This window comes from Sinohyriopsis cumingii, chromosome 18 (assembly GCF_028554795.1).
Source record: "Sinohyriopsis cumingii isolate HCF-2022 chromosome 18, ASM2855479v2, whole genome shotgun sequence".
NCBI classification, from domain to species: domain Eukaryota; kingdom Metazoa; phylum Mollusca; class Bivalvia; order Unionida; family Unionidae; genus Sinohyriopsis; species Sinohyriopsis cumingii.
The window spans coordinates 58788450-58811216 of record NC_142978.1 but is presented as its reverse complement, the minus strand read 5'-3'; the positions used below and the strand labels follow the sequence as shown (position 1 = coordinate 58811216).

The window sequence follows — 22767 nt, the reverse complement described above, 5'->3', positions numbered from 1 at the left end:
AAAGAGTGAGCGAGACATTATATATAAATATAGAGACATTATAGACTTCTTGGAAATAGATCAAGATTATAAAAGTTACTTTCAACTTAATAAAATTCTTTTGAAAAACATTAGAATACCTGTAGAGACTAAAAACCCAATGTTAAATTGGAAACAAATCTAGAAGAAATGGTAGGGCATTAAATCACCCTCCAATCAAACAATGATGTTTTTATACTTGTATGACGTCTGGATGACCGGGGAGGAGGCTTTTAATGTACATAGTATCCATCTTATCCCTTATTGTCATCTATGTAGGCACGGTGTGGGTTCAAGAAAACATTTAATCCTCCACTGCCCCAAAACGGCATCTGCAAGCGACAAAATAAAAGTACTTCTACGAAAACAGAGAGGAGTGCAAGATAGCCACTTCTGTACACAAATGAAATCTGTGAAGATTATACAAAGATTTAAAAGACTTTATATTATAAATATTATAAAGTCCAAGAAAAGAGAAATGTTTTGATTAAATAACCTTTTAAGGGGGATGGACGGGGAAATGGACTCTAGTTTGTCATCCCGTTAGGGGGTGATACCAGCCAGTGCGCGGGCCGAGTTTGGCCCCCCCCCCCCTTCATTATACCCTCATCACCTTCATGCAATGACCATATTTAAAATAAAATAAAAAGTTACTTGCAAACATACTTAAGACGACACAGTTCCAAATGAAATTATATCTGCCCCTTAAAATAATGTTTAAATACAATATGAGATGAGTAGGGGATGGAACTGGTTTATCATCCCTTAGGGACTGATTCCAGCCTGTGCGCGGGCCGGTTTCACTCTCTCACGCCCTCCCAGAGTCACCCGTCTCATTCCCATCTCTGCAAAACACTAAATTACTTCAATAAAATACCAATTTTTATTTTGCATTTATAATTAAATTGAAAAAATGTTTTCTCTATATCTTCCATTCAGCAAGGAGGCAGACCATACGAGAACTAAGATTAACTTTAATTATATTACTATCTAGTGGAACCTTCTTAAAATACTTAACACTGATAGGTACATCAACAGACATGGTATTAACCGAACCGAGTAAAGAGTGCATGATGGTGTGATACAAATGCCACGTGGCTAACGCGAGGTACTTACAGTTCACACCTGATCTCCCCAAAGGGGCGGTCGATAAATAAGAACGTTACGAACACATCAACAATGGGGAACATAGAAACACTGCTAACAAATACAAGATCGTAAACCACACACGGAACACACACTCGTGCAATTTATTTTAGCGTTACTAGTTTTTTTTCTTCTATACTCTCTGTCCAAAAAAGAAATTAGAAAGCATTTTGTGAGGAGCCATGCCCCTACCAGACCATCTTTTTTCTTCTAGATAGCCCTCCAAACTAATACAACTTGAACAAAGATTTGATCCCTTATAATGCCGTCCAAACAGAAACACAAGATATCATACATAACAATATAGCAATACACATATATCAAACACTGGACACCATTGATCTTGAAACATTTAATCTTTCGATAATAGGGAGTCCTCTCTATGATGACTCTGATAGGGACTGCACAAATAACGGAATAAATTTTCATCATCAACTTTATATTGAAAGATAAATGTTTTGACTTTATGTTTTGCTGCTTTGTGCTAAGATTAACTGTAATAGTGAGAAAACCATTTCATTAGACAAGTTATTACCTGATTAGGATCAAAACCAGATGACAGACTTGAAACCAAATTTATCACATTTGTTTCATGGCCCATATATTATCTGTGCTCTTTTTCCAGACTTGTACCTTGATCTAAAAATGAAAGTTTAAATATAAAACAATAAATGATTGGATGAGGTTTTTTTTGTCTTAGTAGACAAAGGTTTAAGTATATAATGTTAATAAATGGGACCTATAATGCCCCCTTGTCGACTTCCTTGACTGGAATAACAATAATTAATATTGAATAGAATTTAACGTTTTTAACTAAAGTCAATGACACGTTTGGTTGTATTGAATTGATAGATATATACAATCAGTACATCTCAGTTACGACATCAACTCATCCAGGAAATCGTTTATATCATTTGGTTATTATGTACATACATGTCAGACATTTTGTGCTGTCATTCTAAATAGTGTGATAATGATATATATATATTGCGACAACGATATATCTTCTAAAACAATTTAATAAATGTTCATTTATGAATTTTAAGAAAGTAGTTATATTATTGAGATACTAGTAAAGAAATAGTATACTAATTTTTATTACATAAGTATAAAAACAAATAATTAATGGAACAAAGGCAGATACAGTATGACTTAAGGCAGACCAACCGTACAGAAATAGATTCCATATGGAATACCTCAGGAATCTGTATGGAAGAGATATGGACTGAAAACATATAAATTCAATAAGTACTACACAGCAAGTGAAAATTCCATATGGAATAAAGTTGCAACTTTAATTCATAAGTACCTTTTCCCCATGTGGAAAGCAGGCTCATGTGTTATAGTATCATGGAAAATACTCTGTGAAGAAATAAGAACCTAACCTATCTGATTCAAATCGAAATATTGGAGGGAGTTAGAGTACATGTACATGTCAGTGTAGCCGATATGGAAGGATGAATATATACTTGTCAGTTTTATTTAATTTATTTCAATAGATGTTTAAAAACAGACGAAGACATAACTGAAAAAGTAGAGAAAATTTAAATGTGATCAGAATATTAATATCGGGTAGTATAAGCATAGACTAATCTTTGGACTGGTCCAAGGTCACCAGGATTTTGGAGTTGATTTGATATTTACTCTGAAAAATAATTTTGTTTGCTTCCTATTATAACATGCTCTACAAAAATCATACCGTAGCTAAAATGTGACTGAAATTTCAGCAAAGTCACAATGAAATTTTGTTGACATTCACTCAATTGTCCATTTTTCACTAAAGTTTTGGTATTTTAGGAGATTTAACAGAAATTTCAGAAAATATCAGTGCAATTTTGTGATTGAAATGTTACTTACTTGAAATTTCACTGAGAGTTTGTCAAAAATTGTGAAAATATGGTGATATTTTGTGTTTGTAATACCACTGACATTTCAATAAAAACAATAAGATAGAATAAAAATTAATTTTATTTCTTGCATGATTTGAATGATTTTCAGCAACATTTATATCTCATGTTTCTGATATCTGTAATTTTATTGTTTATTCTTGCCACAATAACTTATTTCTACATCTTTGCTTTTTATATTTCTTTGTTAAATTTTTGTTGTTGAATTTTTGTTTAACTTCAATTGGAATTAACTGCAATCAAACACATTTTCTTGTTTTCCGTTTTAAAACCGAATTTCTCTTTTCTCGTGATCTGAATTCGATTTTCCTCGATATGGACCCCTTTATTTAATATCGTCTCCGAAACTTTTTTAAAATAAATAATACGCTATCCGGTCTTATTCCGCAACCAGCTTTCTAATAAGTATTTGTTCCGTTTATTATTTAACAGATGATTGCTGTAAAGAGCTTTTTGATTAGTCAAAGGTTTTCACTTGCCCAATGAATTTTCGCGTAACGGAAACTGTTGGGAATGAGCATGCTTGCCACACATGGCGTTTCCAATTTTCGAGCAGGATACATTTTTGAAAAACGATTTGAAAAATGTGAGGCAATGAGAATAGCTTGAATGGAAATTAGATGGGAACGCAATTTGTAAATCTGACAACTGAACGCCAGGAATAGCATTTTGCTTTTTGTGCCAAATATGACAAGGAATTGAACCAAGTTATGTAACGCCAGACTTTAAGGAGAGATAGATCACTGGTGGGAATTGTTGCCAGATACCAGTGTCTATCAAAGAGAGTCATGTCTTTGCGGAGTTTTTGTGGCCCACAAGTAGAATCATACTTTAATATCGTGAGTGGTATTATTGTGTATATATCAAAATATTCTAGGTAATAATTCATTGTAAAATATTAGCAATTATATCATGATCAACGTTTGTCACGGCTGTTAGTGGAACAATGACAAATTCAAGAGACATCAACAGCATCATAGTTTGTACATTATGGTAATCTGGTCATATTCCGACCACAGTGGTCGTTGGTGTTGCTAACTGCGATACAAGAAGCAGTCAATTGGGCTTCTTGCAACAAGTTTCATTATTCAAAAAGCCCATCATTTGAGTTCATACTGTAAAATGATTTTATTATGACTATATACGCATGGGTAAATCTGAATGTGTTGTGGCTTATTCTGACTTCTGATATGTGTAATTCTGACCACCATATTTGGACAGTACATATACAAGTTTCATCTGTACAATACAAAGATTTTGTTTATCTTGACAGATTTTAAAACTTTAAATTGTTTTTGTTTTTTCTTTAGATAGAAAGATAGTAGATAGAAAGCGATATTGCTACATAGATAATTGTGGAGATAACTCTGGAGAGAATTAACATTTTAGTTTTATTTTGAATTAAACATTTAATTTTCTATTTATTTGGTTTTAATTTCATATTTATTTCTGGTTATTTTTTTCTTCAAAGTTCAATACAAATGAATCATAATTCCTCATTTTCTTTAAGCTTGTATTCTTGGTCAGAATTTCCCTCATGAAAAATAACCTGTGGTAAATCTGACCACTATACAGAACATTGCATACTATTGTTATTTGTCATACAACTGGTGCAATTTTGACTTTCTGAGTGAGACAAAGCTATGATTAATTAATCTTGAATGATTAATGCCTGACTAGGGTCCTGAAAAAAACAAATTTATAAATGCCACTTCTGAACTCACATGGTGATTATGTCATTTTGTCATGCAATGCCCTCATTGCCTAGAAACATCTTTACTAATTTACATGGGGCCCCATGGTCTAAAGCACTCCATTACAGATCACTGCCATCTCACCTCTGTCTGCGTGGGTTTGAGTCTAGAATTCGGCCAATGTGGGTATGTGAGAAAGCTTACCAGTAGCTTCTCATGGGTGGGTAGTTCATCCTGGGGTTTTCACAGGTTCTGCCTCCACCAATAATACTGGCCGCCATGCATAACCTATCGTTTGCTGAAAAATGGCGTTAAACCCCACAACAACAACAACTAATTTACATATGCATGTGGACAAATAAAAACAAAGAAAACAGCAAGTAATTTGCATATCTTTGTTGTAAGCAGCAGGACGTACACCCATGGTCGCAGTTACCCTACAGGTCAATATGACCATGTTACCATAATCAAAAATCAAGTCTGCAGTACAACATTGACATAAGGCAGGTTCCTAGCATTCTTTTCATAATCAGTGTCTCAAATGGATGCTTTTCTGTAATTTTGCATCATTTTTACAGTTGAATTGCAGGATATATAATATTTTATATATGTTTATGTATTCACAGATGCCTGTGCATATGTTCCAGACTTGATGCTTTGATTTTTAAATTCACTTAATTATTTAGTGTCAAATCAGATTCTTCACATCATGTTGTATATACTTTGTATATTGTAATTTGTACATTACAGATAGAAGATCTCATGGTAGATTGTAACTGAGTTACCTTCTCAAAATAAAGTCTTTATTATTATTGTTATTATTAACTCCCATATCTCTTGCCTTGGATGTCATATCATTCACATTTTTATAACTTTTTCATGTACACTGAAATATCACCTTGGTTAATAAAGTCCTGTTTAATTTTTTATTCATTATTTATTTGAAACCTTTTGAATTGTCTGAAAAACTACTGAAACTTCAGTAAAATATCATAATGATCAAACTTTTATTGAACTCTCACAAATCTTTCAGTGAAATGTTTAAGATCTTGCCAATGACAGTTTTGCTTGAATAATTTGTGAAATCTCACCAAACTTTCAGTGAAATGAAAATGCCTTGATGGATTAGGTTTTGTATGCAAGAAAGAAAACGAGGACAATTTTTTTTATATTTGAAATGTCAAAATAAAATTTATGATCCATTTTAAAAATTATTGTTAATATTTACCATTGATTCCAAATAATATAAAAGAATCATTAGGCAGTTTAATAGAAATCTGAAGCAGATTTTATGGTGTAGGCAAAAAGTGCTTAAAAAACACGTCTGAAATCCGCCTGGAAAATTTCCAACGGGATGGACTATTATCAAATTCCATATGGACTACATGTATTGCCAAATTCCATATGGACAATCTACAGGTTTCATGGACTAATTTGCATATTCCATGGGCTTTTCCATAAGAAGTACATATGGATTCCATATCCAGTCCATATGGAAAATTTCATACAGCTAAGCCTGACAAAGCCATGCGAAGTTAAAAAAAGTGTATTTATATTGTTAATTATATTGATGAATAAATTAACCAAAACGAAAGACTATTTTCAAGATAATTATGCATAAATTGTTACTGGGTGACAGGGTTCATATTTGAACAATGATAAAGTATTGATAAAGTCTTGACATGATTATATTTGAAATGTTTCTATTATTTTATAAATTGTTCTTTTGACTGATTATGGACAGAAAATACAATACAAGTCATATTAGGAAGGTGTATTTATGTTGCAATATCAGATTGATGAATAAATCAACCAAACCAAAAGACTGGTTAGACACATACCCCATTAATAGACTGCGCATTAATTAAAGCGAGATTAATTAATTTGGATATGGTAATAACAAAGTCAAGCAAAATCGTATTTGAAATGTTTCGTATTTTCATGAGTTACCAGGATAAACTATGGAAATAAATTGAGTAAAGAGTATGTCTTATTGTGTCGATGTTTGACAAAGAATAACAAAGACACACAAACACTGATAAAATCAAATCTGTTTATTATTAAAAATAGGTACGAAGGAAACTATACGTATACCATTATGACGAATGATATTCTTGTTGGTTACTTGGCGCAATTTCAGTTTCAGTGTTTTTTATTGAGCTCAATTTATTTGTCTCTTGGGACCTTGATCATTTTTGCTAAAATATTTTCTTTTCTTTTTCTCAAGATAATTTTTTCTTCTCCAAATACATTGTAGTAGCAAGGATATAATTTGTTTTGGTATACCCCTTACAAAAGTTTTCGTGGTTACCAGCTCTAATTAATATTCCATTCTTTGACTATGGACAGTGTCCCTCCCAATAAGTTTCATCCCCAAGAGGTATCATTCCTACTAAACACAGCAGAAATGTGCAAAGACATATAACTATAGTGAATTACATTAAATATTAAATCATGCATTTTCTCCAACATTTTCTTCTGATTATTTTTACAATGCTGTAACTTTCTAAATATATTTAATTACGGTTAGCATAAGTTTATACAAATACATGTATCTTCCCAATGGAAGTTGAATTTTGTTATTTATGAATGCTACTCTTTCTCCTTTTGTTTGACAGTGAAGTAGCCTCATGTCAGTTTATAAAATATTTAAGTATGTTAAGTGTTGGGAGAAAAAAATGTAAGGATCACAACAGGCAACTAGATGTCAGCTACAATACAATATTTGTATGTAGTTTTGATATAAAAAAATTATATCAATAAATATAACAGAAAATGTTTGCTTTGTCTATGATCATTGTTTTTTTTTATCTATTCAGTACAAGGATAGAAACATTTTTTAACTTACAGTACTGGAAATTATTTACTGATATCAAATTTACAGCGTATGGTATTCCATTAATATGTGTCATTGCATGACTGTCAGGCTTTGTGAGGCTTTGTATGACTTTGTCAGACTTTGTATAATTAGGACATATTCAGATATTGCATTTTCTTTCATAAATCATTCAAATGTACAATTTATCAAATAAACATTTTACGTATGATTTTGTCATTATTCAAATTTGAACTTTGCTGCCAAATTTTATTCGGTTATTTGATTTGGCATGACTATTGAAAACTAATCCTTCAGTTTGCTTAATTTATTTGTCATTATAATTTACAATGTAAATACTTTAGTCTAACATGACTTTTATGACTGTCAGGCTTTGTGAGGATTTGTCAGGCTTTGTGAGGATCTGTCAGGCTTTGTATGACTTTGTCTGGCTTTGTGTGATTGGGAGATATTGAAAAATTTCATTTTCGTTCAATATTAAGTTAAATGAACATTGTATAAAGTAAATAAACAGTTTACATACGATTTTGTTATACATTGTTACTTCTTTGTCATTATTCGATTTTGAATTTTGTCACCCATTTTTTTGTTCATTTAATTCAGAAATATGTTGAAAACTAGTCTTTTGGCTTGGTTAATTTATTCATCAATATAATTAACAATATATATACACTTTTTTAATTTGGCTTTGTGAGGCTTTGTCAGGCTTAGCAGTATATAGTAGGACCCTGTCAGAATTTTTATGGTCACAGAATTGTTATATGCCTCATTTTGAAATTAATAAAGGGATCCTGGTAAACACCACTAAAAACTGCTAAGAAGAACCAAGAGGCTCTAAACATTGGGAACTAAGAACATAGTGAGGCATCAAATAACCCCAAAAACATAAAGGGTACTTCAATAAAGGGCTGTGCTTTAGGAGTAATTGTATGCTTATTATTCTATGAATATAAGATAATTAATCATTATAATCATCACCCTTATCACCACCACCACCACCACCAGAAGCAGCAGCAATAAAACAGAACATGAATAATGTTAAATGTTGTAAATGACTCTCATAAGAGCCTACTGTACGTCTGTTACCCCGCATCATTTTCCAAGTACAAAATTATTTATCAAAAGCTCTTCTATTTAACAACACCTACAAGAAGAAAATTATATTTTGCTTAATTTACATATTTGACCGAACACTTTAATTTCAATTTCAAAACTAAATTAAAACTGAAAGCAAATATGCTATTTTTATTGTTCTATTAAATTTGTGATCATTGCACTGAGATTCCTTCTTGATGTCCACAGGGGAAATGGTGTTCAGGAAAAATGTTTATATGGTTTAAAGTCAACATTAAACTTGCATAGACTGTCTTGAAACATGATCTCATAAATAGTATAGTGATTCTTATCAACAAGCTGCAGATGAATGATGATAAGACTGAGGCCATTATGATTACAACACAAAAACTTTCTCATTCACATCCTTTACCTCAAACAATAAATGTCAGCAACACCAACATTAAATTCACACAATCAGTATGAAACCTAGGTATTACTCTGGACAGTACTCTCACGTTGCACCAACATGTCATAAAAATATGCAAGGCTGCATATTTTGAGCTGAGATGCATCAGCTCCATTCGCAAATATCTTTCAGTTGATGCCACTAAAACACTTGTGTTGATAGTACTTTCAAGACTGGACTATTGTAACTCAATTCTGTCTGGTTCATCTCAATATCTACTCCAGAAACTTCAAAAAGTTCAGCTGCTCAGATTGTACCACGATCAGAGCACACCACCCCGCTGCTCTGTACCCTACACTGGCTATCCATTTGTTCTCTGTGCTACATTTTACTGTTGGACTCTAGTCCAACATACCTATCCAACCTCACCCATGTGTATGCACCAGCAAGGTACTTATTCTCCTCTTCTGGCAATCATATACTCATTATTCCCACTATGAAAGCAAAGTCATATGGACAGCATTCTTTTGCATACCAGGGCCCAGCAACGTGGAATGAATTGCCCACTGAACTTAGACACAAAGACACAGTGATCACATTCAAGAGTACTCTCAAAACTCACTTATTTCGACTGCAAGAACAAACTTAAAGACCTAGTAATATTTTCTACCTTAAATATTCTCAGCATGTTTTTTGTCTTTTTATGTTTTCTAATTTCATGGTGCTTGTGTTTGTAATCATATCATTATATATGTTTTTTATCTTATATGTGTTGTCTAATGTTGTAAAGCGTGTAGAGCAGGCGCTATACAGAGTCCTCATTATTATTATTATTATTTATCAGCAACTAAATTCTCTCGTTATTAAAATATTTTTATGGTACAGACTATATAGTATTCTTAATAGTGATATACCACGTCTCAATCAGCGCCATATGGTAGAAAGGAAGGGGAAGAAAATTCACATGCAAATGTCTAAAATGCTAGCCAGTCACCATGATAACTGTTCAGGAGATGTTTATATCGGTATACTATAAATATTTTTAGCTTAATTCAAGTGCTTTGAAAAAGATTTCAGTGTTTTTATCTAAAACTGTTTGCTTTCTAGAGTTCTTTGTAGTAATGAAGTCTGACAGTACATACATGCTCTTTCTTTGTAAAGAGAGTAACATTATGCAAAAATAGGAATAAAGGAAACAGACTGTGCTACAAAAATGGAAAGTCTTGTCAAATTGGAACTCTTTGCACACAGTTTGAAAAAAGTACTTTTATTATTGTTTTATTCCCAGTTGTATCTATATTTTAAAGGTTTTTTCTTCTTCCTTGTTTACTGTGTCATACACATTTCTTTTCCTGTTTTTGTTTTCTTTCATTTTGTTGGTGTATTTTTATTGGTTATTTTGTCCTATTTCATTTTTCTTTCTGTTCATTTGCTTTTCTTACATTTGATATTTCTTATACACCAACTAGTAAAACAAGGCATGGAGTTGTCTTTCAAGATGCTCAACATATGTTTGTATGTTACCAACCATGATAACAATATTTATTGATTTATTTTAGTAACATTTATGTTTCTTTGGGTAGTTTAATGCTTTACAGTGTTCTTAGTGTCCAGTTTCTAGCACTTGGAGCCTCTCAGTGCTTCTTGGTAGTTCTTAGTGCTTCTTGGTAGTTCTCAGTGCTTCTTGGTAGTTATTAATGCTTCTTGGTAGTTCTTAGTGCTGCTTGGTAGTTATTAGTGCTTCTTGGTAGTTCTTAGTGCGTCTTGGTAGTATTTTGTGCTTCTTGGTAGTTCTTAGTGCTTCTTGGTAGTTATTAGTGTTTCTTGGTAGTTGTCAGTGCTTCTTGGTAGTTCTTAGTGCTTCTTGGTAGTTCTCAGTGCTTCTTGATAGTTATTAGTGCTTCTTGGTAGTTCTCAGTGCTTCTTGGTAGTTCTTAGTGCTTCTTGGTAGTTCTCAGTGTTTCTTGGTAGTATTTTGTGCTTCTTGGTAGTTCTTAGTGCTTCTTGGTAGTTATTAATGCTTCTTGGTAGTTCTTAGTGCTGCTTGGTAGTTATTAGTGCTTCTTGGTAGTTCTTAGTGCGTCTTGGTAGTATTTTGTGCTTCTTGGTAGTTCTTAGTGCTTCTTGATAGTTATTAGTGTTTCTTGGTAGTTCTTAGTGCTTCTTGGTAGTATTTTGTGCTTTTTGGTAGTTATTAATGCTTCTTGGTAGTTCTTAGTGCTTCTTGGTAGTTCTTGGTGCTTCTTGGTAGTTCTTAGTGCTTCTTGGTAGTTATTAATGCTTCTTGGTAGTTCTTAGTGCTTCTTGGTAGTTATTAGTGCTTCTTGGTAGCTCTTAGTGCGTCTTGGTAGTATTTTGTGCTTCTTGGTAGTTCTTAGTGCTTCTTGGTAGTTCTTAGTGCTACTTGGTAGTTATTAATGCTTCTTGGTAGTTAGTGCTTCTTGGTAGTTCTTAGTGCTTCTTGGTAGTTATTAATGCTTCTTGGTAGTTAGTGCTTCTTGGTAGTTATTAATGCTTCTTGGTAGTTCTTAGTGCTGCTTGGTAGTTATTAGTGCTTCTTGGTAGTTCTTATTGCTTCTTGGTAGTATTTTGTGCTTCTTGGTAGTTATTAGTCCTTCTTGGTAGTACTTTGTGATTCTTGGTAGTTCTTAGTGCTTCTTGGTAGTACTTTGTGATTCTTGGTAGTTCTCAACATTGTTTACAAAGACCATAGAAAGGCCAACACATGAAATAGTGGGAAAGTGTAATGTGTATTTCATATTTCATTATCTTTTGCTCAGTATGTCTTTTGACTAAGATACACACAAACACACACATTAAATATATCTTTGGAGGTATATTGATATATGTAGACTAGATTTTAATCATTAACTGATGAATGTAAACACTTTAGGCCTACACTGTCTCTGTTCTGAATGTGGACATGATGTGCCTTCACTGTATCATTGACTATATGCACATAACATCTAATTTGACGATTCATATGAATGAGACATGCTTTACTATTGGAGCTAATTAAAAGTTAGTTAACGTGATCATGTTTGTTCATTTACTCATATTAAGTTAAATATTATTTGTTGTTTTACGTTTTTAAAATGTATATACTGTATGTTATCAAATCAATTCAGCCCTGGTTGTTGAAAACTCTTGCACTTTAAATATCAACAAAGCATCCAGACAAAAATTGTTCATCCTATTGACTTTTACAGGTACTAAATTGGGTCAAGAAAAGAGGATGTTGAATATTTACTGCTGATAATAGATTTATATAAATAAAATATTTAATTTGGTTAATATAGAGAGAAGGAATAAGACAGGTCAAAGATACGAACTTGTATACTACAAAAATAATTACAATTAGAAATGTTTGCTTTATTTTGTTGCATAGAATCCTTACAAGGACATATGTTTTAAAATCAGAGTACTAGAATATATTGACTGCTGATACAAAATTTATGGTATACAGATGGTAAGTGCAACTGTAATGAGATTCACACTTGTCAACATGTGCTTAGATTTGACAAGTTAAAGTAGAAAACTAAGACATACTATCTTCAGCTCAGTTTACAATTAGCATAGTGGCAGGATAAAGACAGTTAACAATTGCCATAGTGACAAGGTAAGGAGAGTTAACAATTAGCATAGTGACAAGGTAAGGACGGTTAACAATTAGCATAGTGACAGTGTAATGACGGTTAACAATTAGCATAGTGACAAGGTAAGAACAGTTAACAATTAGCATATTGACAGGGCGAGGACAGTTTCAAAATGTTTTTTTTACAGTTACTTAACCAGGAATTGTTATTCTTTCCCAATATTTTTATTACAAAGTATATGACTGTTGTAAGAAATGTACAAAAATTAAAAAAATGAAGTGACCATTGAAAAATAGAACAATACTATTCTATAATAATTCTGCTCTGTTCCGGAATCCTTTACAACACTTGGTTAGAAAGTAGTTAATAAACACATAATATAACTCTAATGTCAGTGTATAATGAAATTAATATTGATCAACATAATGAAAATAGTAATTATTAATGTGCAGAAAAATAAAGATAAGTGCTAAATCATGAAATCAGTTTGCACAGATTCAACTTTGGGGTTCAGACTACATTTAAATTGAGAACTATATCCTTTGTCACATGATCAGTAAAATGCTAAAAGTTACAGATTAATAGTAAAATATATTATTATTGTTATTATTTTACAATTTATCTTTGCAATTTTTTCTAGTATTTGCTAGTATTTGCAAACATTTCATTATGAAATATCTAGGTAATTGTTTCCCATAAGGCTAGCAATGTTGTTAGCAGGGTTCTATGATGCTAAACCAATATAAAAATATTTTTTTAAAATTATTGCCAAGCAATTAAGAATTTCCATAGAAACTGTTACAAGTTAGTCTTACCTGTACTGCCAAAAAAGTTTATAACACATTTCTCAAGATTATTTGAAATAGGCAGGTAATAGAGTTTGCTTCTTATTTGTGCTGAATGAATATCACTCATAACAAGCCTTATTTAAAACATCACTTGGAACATCAGGGATTGTAACTGTCTTGGAATTTAAATGATCGTGGTTTCTTTTTTATTAAGGTTGGTGGTGTGACCCCTCAGCAGATTGCAGTGTTCAATGGATTTATTTGCAGCATATCAGCATTTTTCCAGTAACAGCTTCCGCTCTACTACCTTGACTCAGAGGCTTCGGCAGGTAAGTGACACAGTTTCCTCTGTACGGGCTCATGAAACAATCAAGGTCCTTATTCAACTACAGATTGCATCAGGCCATCACGAAGCCTGTTATTCCTGGATGGATGGTTGAGTTGCAAAATCCAATGGACAAAATTGATAGATGGGACAAAATTCCCACTAGATTTTAAAAATTTTAAACTGTCACAAATATACTGGCATGCTTTGAAACTTGGGGGGAAAAGAAGAAATGAGATATCAAAAATTTAATTTAAATATGAAATTTCATGTTAATACAGTAAAGTTATGGCTTAGATTTGAAGTACTTACACACTAGGGGAAAAAAAAATGTGTAACAAAGCATTAATTTACCTCATATTTAATTGAATTGTGGAATCTCATGTTTACTAGAGTATAAAATATACAGATTGTTACGTTTTGAGTATTTTCACATGCCCAGTAACATAGCTTAATATTATATTATATTATTTATGATTATTTATCTTGCTAGCTTTTTTCTAAATACAAATTTAAGAGTTAAATTCATTGTGGAAGGATTTATTGCAATGGATTAAAAGTACGTATAGGTATGCTTATGAAAGGGAGGTAGCAAAGCATATGCACATGCAATTAGCCTTTAGATCAAAAGGATCATTAGGAAAACTAGTTAAAATGAGGCTTATAACAATATTATGTGCCTACAAAAAATTATGACAATAACCAATTGATGTCAATGATTTTCCGAATGATTTGATGTCATAATTATAATATAATGATTGTGTATATATATCAATTCATTATAACCAAATGTTTTATTGACTTCATTAATTACAAATGTTTAATAATGGTCAGTATTATTAGTGTATTGATGCCTATGATAAGAATGTGACAAAACAAATACTTGTGCAATTAGTCTTTAGATCAAACGGATCATCAGGTGTCATATCCCCTTGTGTTAAGATCTAACATCTAACAACCGGCTTCAAAGGCCCAAGCCAACATACAAAGATATATATTTGTGTTGGTTTGAAAAGTTTAAAATGAGCTAAACTTAGATAGTTAGGTATTGTGTCCTATTTTTCATTTTTAGTATGTATCTGGTGGCATGGAAGTCAGCAAGTTATTTTGTTTCTTTAGTGTTGCTAGAGACTTGCTGACAGTTGAAAAATGTTACTGCATTCAACAGAAAAAAAAACTAATGAAAGCCTCAGCAGAGGATAAAAAGAGTTCAGTCTTTTGACTTGGCTACAGTAAAGCACCTCACTCCAGTATGGGTGGTAACACTTTGTCAACACAAATCAAATGTGCAAATATCAAGAAAGCATGTGCTAATTTTCTATAAATCAGTCCATTTTATGGCTACAATCAATCTAAGAATCACATGTCAATTAACTAATTGGAATGATCAGTTCATTATCGAATATGTTATATACAGATGGTCTCCTATTTCAACAGATATAGTACACACATAACTGACGTTTGTTGATATGTTGTTTGCCATATGTGCCAAGAATTAAATTTCCTTTTGTTTGCTGGTATGCTTAACAAAGTAAAACTCAACCAGAGTTTTTTCATTTACTTTTGCTTTCTTTGCTTCTTAAATTGCCTTAAAAAGTCAGTCACACATAAAGTTTATTCCAATAACTGAAATAAACATTCTTTCTGTTTTATAGATATGGGGTAAAATATGACTTCAAAGAAACATTGCCACTGTTCACAAGCTTATCAGTAAGTTTCTATTGCAGATGGCTTAAGCATTCGTTCAAGGCAATCATATGTAATAACTTTTGTTTGCCTACATGCATCCAGCATTTGTTTGGTTTATTTTATATTGGGTCGTTCCACTTGATCTTTTTTTACTCATGCAAATTAGCGCAGTGGGCTCACCTGCTGCAGTCTTCAGAGGTACTACACAGCCAATTGTGGGCCATTTAATTAAAGTATGCATTGGTGGTTTATGCCTTGTCCCATCATAGGTAAATTGGATTTTGTCAACAAGCCTGATGAATTCCTCAATTAGAATACAGGATGGGCCCAATCTGAGATTAGAATGGCCCAGGGCATCAGCTATTGGAATTTTTGGCACTAATTTAATGTCGTTATTGTGCCTTGTGTATGACAGTGAGAACAGAAGATGTTTGATAACAGTTTGATCCCGAGTTCAATACCCAGTTGCAGAATATGTTACCTAGTTTGTATTGTCCACTCTGTGACCATATCTTGCCACCAAAGGCAGCATGCCATAATGATGATATGAAGAGTATATAGCATACATTGTATAACCAACATTAAATATGGTTTTACTTTTTTCATTTACTTTTGTATTTTCTTTAGCAAATAACAGAAACTTTTGATGATTTTGGAGTTGAGATCCAGAAGTGCATGCAGCAGATAGGGACTGTCCATGGAATAGACCCAGTGTACATGCAGCTTCACTCACTTTTCCAGGACTTCTTACTTGCTAGGAGATGTTTCCAGACTACAGCTGCTGTTATTTTACTTATAAACAGGGTATGATGAACAGAGGGGATATTTTTATTATTATTGTGTGTTCAGAATATGTTGTGACCCCTGAGCTATTATTATTGCTTGATTTTATAATTTAAATAATGACCACTTGTTGGTGAAGAATATCTATGGGAGGATGTATTTGTCAGTATTACTCAAAAAAATCAAGAAACATTGTATAAAAATGCATAAAATTTAAAAATATGAATGGTGCCTCATTTTGCTGTTACTATAAAAAAAATATAATCTTGGGTGCCTTTATAAGAAGTAAAATCTTTGTGGTAGTTGTCACCAAAACAAATAAAGCACCGTCAAGGGGTTACATAATTTATCCATGCTAGTCTCAACACTATTTTTCTCACCAATTCATTGCCTTTTTTCCTGACAATAATACAAATTTACTTTCATTCCAACAAGATTCATTCACATACAGTTATCATTATTCTCAAGGGTTGTTGATTACATTAATTTACTGTGTTGAAACTCTTGTGCTTCTAACTAGGAAAATGTGACAAGCATCCTAAGTAAATTGTCCTTTAAGATTTGTCACATGGGTAAGAAAAGCAATACATTAGTCCATGCATCTGCATACATGCCGACCATTACACTTTTAGCATAATCATTACACTTTTTTCACTAAATTACGCCTTACACATAAAGGTATTTGGATTACGTATTTTTGGTATGTCCCTTCCCAAACACATTAATAATTTGTTTTCTTATTTTTATTAACATCTTTCAGACCTTATTCTACAAAATACTGCTTCTAGGTAACTACGACGTTAAGAGTACGCTTGTCCATCGTTGCATGCACATTCCTAACAGTATTATGTTCTATTTATAGCAGCTGTCCTATTTCCAAGAAACATGCTGGTTTTACTTTAAAAGTTTTGACCTTGGTTAATTCTTATAGCAGCTGTATGGCTTAGTTAGGAGAGAGCAGACTATTTTTCTAATTTTTAATCTTTGCTTGCATTTTTTTTCTTCATATTCATATCTGATACAGAACCAGTATGTATGTATTTGGCTATTTTAATAGATGCATGTGTTAGAGCTAAAACGTTTTTCAAATAATTTCACAGATGGATTAGAAAAAGGTGAAAAACTGGTTCAAAGATGAATACATGAATTACACAATACAGCATTCCATTCTAGGGCAGCTTCATGCCCACTGCAGGTTGTGTGGAAAGGATTTTAATATTGGTCATGATGAGAAAACAAAGAAACCTTGAATTAGCTCATTTTCAGACAAGATTTTTCTCTGTTTTAAAGTGGGATTCCACTTTTCTCCTGACTTGAATCAGATTTTTATTGATATAGCCCTTTTTTTTAAATACCATCTCTGATCTGTTTTTTTAAAAACTGTCTGTCCACTCCCATTCCATAACTACCCTTGTAAATTATTTGTTCCATATATTGGTTAACACACAACTCTGGTAAAGAGGTTCAAATTCATCTAATGAATCTTCGTGTAATGGAAACTGATGGCAATGGAAAGAAAAAGCATGCTTGCAAAACATGGCATCCCGGGTTGTTGAGAGAGACCATGACACAAAATGTTTAGATAAAGGTATAACAAAACCATGGAAATGGGAATGGCTGGAGCAAAAAGTTGACAGAAATTTAGTTGATCATTTTATAAGAAAACTGAACGCTAGAGGACTGGCATTTTGTGACCTCTGCAATAAAGATCTGAATTACCGTAATCATGGTTGGAAGAGTTTGGAACGACACCCACAAAAGAAGCTGCATGCAAAAAAATTGAAGCTCAGAAGGCATCTGAAAAAAGTGCATGAGAGAACAGATGTAGCCCCCTGTCAGAATGTGCACATTGCATGTCGCCAATACAAGCACCAGCTTGAAAGTATAAAGGCTCTCATTGAGAAGGAAAAGAAACGGATTGTACATTGAGCCAAAAAACTTAGTGCTCACAGAAAGGAAGGCTAAAGAAATCTTTGCCAAAGCCACAAAAAGAGCTCGACTGGCAAATCAACAGGTTGTGTCCATTGAAGTGAATGAATGAGATTATTTGTAATAGCTTGATGTACTTGGGTGTTTATTTTACTTATTTGTTATTAAAAGAGAAAAGTATAAATATTAGCAGCAAAAATTGAGAAATTATTGTGATTTAGTTACGAGTTGAACGCTGACATGCACATGAAAGAACTTCAGCATCAGTAGTATTGGAGAACAGATTAACGTGACTATGAATATTGTGAAATTATCGAACTTGAACATTTTTGGTAAGATTATTGGTTTTTCAAATGATTACTTTGGTTTATTTTCTGATCATAAGATGCACCGAGAGCAGTTTTTATAAGTGTAGAATGTATTTTTGGTCAGGGCCCTCTGGACCCCCAGTTCGGGAGTGCTACCTCTTGAGACCCCATTGGAGGAGGACCCACAAAGCCCCCTTACAATTTTTTCAGCTTTTTTTATGGAAGACCATTCTCATGTCTGTCTTTTTGCCAACTCCAATACTAAGGTAACTTGTAACTTCATTTTTAAAAGTAGAACTAATAAATGCAACACAGACTACCCCTAGCAGTAGATGACTACGTTGTTCAAACAGATGTTTTCTGATGTGCAATGGCACCTTATTGAAAAGATCTAATAACTGGAAGATATATATTTCCTCTTCTTTGTCAGGTTATGAAAGGAATATTGGTTCTTTACCATTCTAATGTGACTGTGAGAGATTGTTCGGTATTGTTAATAAGAATAAAACTGAATTCAGATCTAGGCTCTGTAACCAAGCACTTGGTTCTGTATTGGTGTGCAAAACATAGATGATCTCAGCTGGTACAAAAAGTTTTGAAATGCAGTCTCAGAGACTGTTGCTTTTTAATGCTCAAAGTGCTATATAGGAAAATTTGAAGCAGTGATTGATGATAAAAGACCAGAAGGGGGTATACAGGGATGGTCCTGGCTTTTAAAAAGATGTCGCCAAAAAAATTGCCAACCTCAATATTTTGTTGCCAATTTTCAAAAAAGTGTCGCCAAAAAAGTAGTGTGCATTTTTCCAAGTGTTAATTTAGTCTATTAATGTAACAGGCAATGAAAATTACAAAAGATGGATTAGTTAATACTTTAATTACAAGAAGCATTAACAAAATGTTACAAAGTGTTACATGAAGATCCGTCGCGATTTTAGGGCTGCCCACTTGTTGAATGCAGTTTCAAAGTCTAATTTTTCACATCTGTACATGCTGATTCTCATTAAATTCTCGAGAGATGAGATACAGAGCTTATTTCTGATGTCAGTTTTTATGAAGTTCATCTTACTGAATCCACGTTCACAGTCTACAGTGCTGACAGGTGACACCAGTAATCTCTCAGCATCCCCCCCCCCCCTTTTTATGGCTAGCTTCACAAAGCTTGTAGTGAATTGCTTCCTAAATCCCAAGAATGATCACTGAATGCTGTATAAATTTTCTCGACAAGAAAAATAGGATCTCCATTCCCACGAATGAAACTTATACGAGTCAACACCTGGCAATATTGGACCGTATATATAGGCATAAATTCACACCCAATTTAGGGATTCTTTCACTCCTGCATTTTGAGAAATAAATAATTATTATTAATTATGCAAAACTGTTTTTTTTTGTTGCTATTTCTTGTTGCGGAGTTTAAGTCTCTGCAGCCGTAACACAGGACTGATGGCAAAAGAAAAAGATCAATGAGTAAAATGCTGCACTGGCGACAGATGTAATTGTGATTTAGATTTTTTCCATTTGCTTTGTATTTATACACGGTAGTCGGTACTTCAAAGCTTATCAGTTTTCTATGAAGGTTCAGCAAAATTATTGTATTCGTATATGTATAAAAAAAAAACAGAAGGATTAGCCATACAATTAATTTTATCTGTTCTATTCGCGTCTTCAGAAGTCGGTCAGTTGTAGGTATAGTGCGGTAGCATGATTGACTGTGTCGCAGCATACAGTACTCAGCCCAGATGTCAGCATAAGCAGATTATGATGTAACAATGCACTGTAAAGATGGGGTTGTCAATAAGAACAAAGGATCGTTTGTGTAACAGATTGATTCCAATGCATTGCTTAGTCAAGTTTGTGGCTTCCTTTCATTCTGCCTTTTAATTTATCCAGTCCAAATCCATGATTGTATGTACAAATCAAATAACCAAAAAGTATGTCGCCAAAAAAATCGCCAGATGGGATATTTTTGTCGCCAGTAAGGAAAAAAAATCGCAATTTACGACATTGGCGAAGCCCAGGATGATCCCTGGTATATAAATCATTTTGTACATATGCTCATTGAATTTTCTTATGTTATATGTGGATTACTCTTTTTCTGCTCAGTTTGCTCTTTTTTTTGTCTGCTTCGATTATACTTTTTCCTTGCCAGGGGTTGGCATGTATGCATCTGTTGTTTACTCATTGTTCCATCTCATTATTTCTGAAGTTAACTTTTGTGGTGAAATGTTTGTTTGTATTTTGAGCAGTTGGTCTTTTGAATTTGACACCACTATTTACTGTTGTCATTAATTGTCACCAAATATTGTAATAAGCTTATCATGGGACATACAATAATGTATTGATATGGATGTCAAAAGGCCAGTGTTACATTGGTCTGTTTTTAGGTTGTTGTTGTTGTTATGGGGTTTAACGCAGTTTTGCAGCACAAGATAGGCTATACATGGCAGCCAGTATTAATGGTGGAAGAACCAGGGAAAACCCCGGAAAGAACCACTGACCCACGAGAAGCTACTGGCAAGCTTTCTCACACATCCACATTGGCAGAGCCCGAGACTCTTACCCATGCAGACAGAGGTGAGATGGCAGTGATCAGTGATGGAGAGCGCTTTAGACCACTCGGCCACTCGGGGCCCGCTGTTTTTAGGTATTGTCAACTTTAAACCATATTGATCAGTATACAGTGAAAGTGTGCAGACTATGCATATCTTAATCAACATGCTTAAAAATTCATTTTTGTCCTTGAAAGGTATTTGAATTTCAGAATGAAATGTGTGTGATGATGAAGGGAGATGTATTGCTGTTTTAATTCCAGGCAATGAAGGGATTTATGGGCAGCGACACCGTGGTGACCGATGATGCATTGTTTAAGCGCTACAGAGATTGTCACTTGCTGGTGCTAAATGCGCTGCGAGACATGCAAATATATGGACCTCATTGGACCAGTGGAGAGGTCACAAGGTTAGTTGACTTATACCTACATTCAACATTGTAGGCACTTTCCAGAAATGTAACTGTGAAGGAGGAGTTAGAATGCATACATGTACCATGTATCAGTTTTAAAATGAAAAGATCCAAAACTTTGAGAAGAATTGCAACTAGACTGTCAGTAATCCACACAATGCCTTCTGACCTATTGCTATACATTGATTTCTAGAAAAGCCCAGTCCAATCATCTCTAAGAAATTGTTGAAAGCCTTGCTAATTTCTAGTTTGGTTTGAGTTAATACTACTGTTTTTATAAGACCAGAAGTATAATTAGTGCTTTTATAAATGGTAGACTTCAGTTAATCATAAAATTATATTCGAATGTTAATTCCATATCAAGTCTGCAGCAAGTTTTGTGAATTTAAACCACATGCATTTAATGGTTTTGATGTTGGCATTAAGGTAAAAAGTTATTTGAGGTAAAAATATAAACCTTGTGATTACTTACCCATACAGATGATATCACAGGACTTAAGGCTGAATTATATTCTACAGTCAAACCCAATTATCTTGATTATGTTGGGGTGTCAAAAAATCGTTGACATAACCAAGACAGGATTTAGTTGACAAATCTACTGCAGAACAATGCTTATGCATCTGAAATAACTAAAAATGAGGAGGTTTTTATATAAGAAAAGGCATTATAATGCACAATAAAAATAATAATTCAGTCATGCCTGGTGGCAGAAAAAGGAAGATTGGAGATTAAGTAACAAGTCACACATTTTTACAACACTGCAGGGGCCCCGAGTGGTCTAAAGCGCTCACCATTACGGATCACTGCCATCTCACCGCTATCTGCGTCGGTTTGAGTCTCGGATTCGGCTAATTTGATTATGTGAGAAAGCTTGCCAGTAGCTTCTCGCGGGTCGGTGGTTCTTTCTGGGGGTTTTCCGGGTTCTTCCTCCACCATTAATACTGGCCGCCATGTATAGCCTATCTTGTGCTGAAAAATGGCGTTAAACCCTACAACAACAACAACAACACTGCAACAATGCCAGTGGTTTAAAGTTTTTTAATTCCCAGTCTTCTTTTTGGTAGCCTGAGCAAGACAATGATTTTGTTTAGTTGTCCAAAATCTAGGCCAATTTATATACATGTGCATGTAGGAGTGTACTTTCTTTAAAAAGTATTGTCTTTTGTTAGAGTTGACTTGTGACTAGCAGCAGAATGTACCTGACCAATATTGTGAGTGGAAATCAGTATTTTTGTTCATTGTCAGAGGTTCCTTTACACTAGTATATGCCAGTTTTTACCGATAATATGAAAACATGTCTATATACCAGAAAAAGACAAGGCTG

General features: G+C 33.5%; 1 protein-coding gene across 2 annotated transcripts in view; it reads left to right on the top strand.

The window, feature by feature from the left end:
* The first annotated feature begins 3586 nt into the window (after positions 1 to 3586).
* The window catches only part of LOC149776738 (CCR4-NOT transcription complex subunit 1-like), a 59531-nt gene continuing 40350 nt past the window's right edge, over positions 3587 to 22767 (top strand). Inside the window, exons 1-4 of one of the 2 annotated variants that reach the window (XM_089941276.1) lie at positions 3587 to 3910; positions 13662 to 13776; positions 16089 to 16265; positions 21294 to 21439. In XM_089941276.1, coding sequence (XP_089797402.1) covers positions 13699 to 13776; positions 16089 to 16265; positions 21294 to 21439 — 401 coding nt within the window. In that variant the 5' untranslated portion in view covers positions 3587 to 3910; positions 13662 to 13698. Of the gene's footprint in view, positions 3949 to 13661; positions 13777 to 16088; positions 16266 to 21293; positions 21440 to 22767 lie in introns of both variants that reach the window. The other variant, XM_089941277.1, reaches the window with a different exon arrangement.